Source organism: Pithys albifrons, chromosome 25, assembly GCF_047495875.1.
Source record: "Pithys albifrons albifrons isolate INPA30051 chromosome 25, PitAlb_v1, whole genome shotgun sequence".
Lineage (NCBI taxonomy): Eukaryota > Metazoa > Chordata > Aves > Passeriformes > Thamnophilidae > Pithys > Pithys albifrons.
The window spans coordinates 6,475,833-6,476,399 of NC_092482.1; the positions used below are offsets into that span (position 1 = coordinate 6,475,833).

Sequence of the window (567 nt, forward strand, 5' to 3'; positions counted from 1 at the left end):
GTGAGTGGGAAGCCCCTTCTCCTCATCCTGCTTTAGCTGATACGGGCAATGCTAGCTCAGGGCTGGGAACTGCTTCTTCTGGGAGAGGAAAGGGGAGAGAAGGTGTTCTGCAGAGAGAGAATGGGACATGGTTGAGGTGTCTCCTGGACTTGGAGCTGGGCAGTGTAATGTGGCTGCAGGCTGGTTGGGTGCAGAGCTGCTTCTCATGTGTCCCTGCTTTGTGTTTCTCCCTGGCCTCTCTCCCAGGTGTCCCTGTGAGCCAGAGACATGTCCTGCTGCCAGCCCTGCAACCCTTGCTGCCAGCCCTGTGGCCCGACCCCACTGGCCAACAGCTGCAATGAGTGCTGTGTCAGGCAGTGCCAGAGCTCCACTGTTGCCATCCAGCCCTCTGCTGTGGTGGTGACCCTGCCCGGCCCCATCCTCAGTTCCTTCCCACAGAACACCGTGGTGGGATCCTCCACCTCCGCTGCTGTTGGCAGCATCCTCAGCTGTGACGGAGTGCCCATCAGCTCCGGGGGCTTTGACCTCTCCTGCATCACCAACCGCTACAGATGTCGGCCCTGCTAA

At 60.0% G+C, this 567-nt stretch overlaps 1 protein-coding gene across 1 annotated transcript; it reads left to right on the forward strand.

The window, feature by feature from the left end:
* The first annotated feature begins 267 nt into the window (after positions 1–267).
* Positions 268–567, forward strand: LOC139682583 (feather keratin Cos1-2-like). The gene has a single exon (XM_071577041.1). It carries the CDS (start codon positions 268–270, stop codon positions 565–567), a length of 300 nt encoding a protein of 99 aa, XP_071433142.1.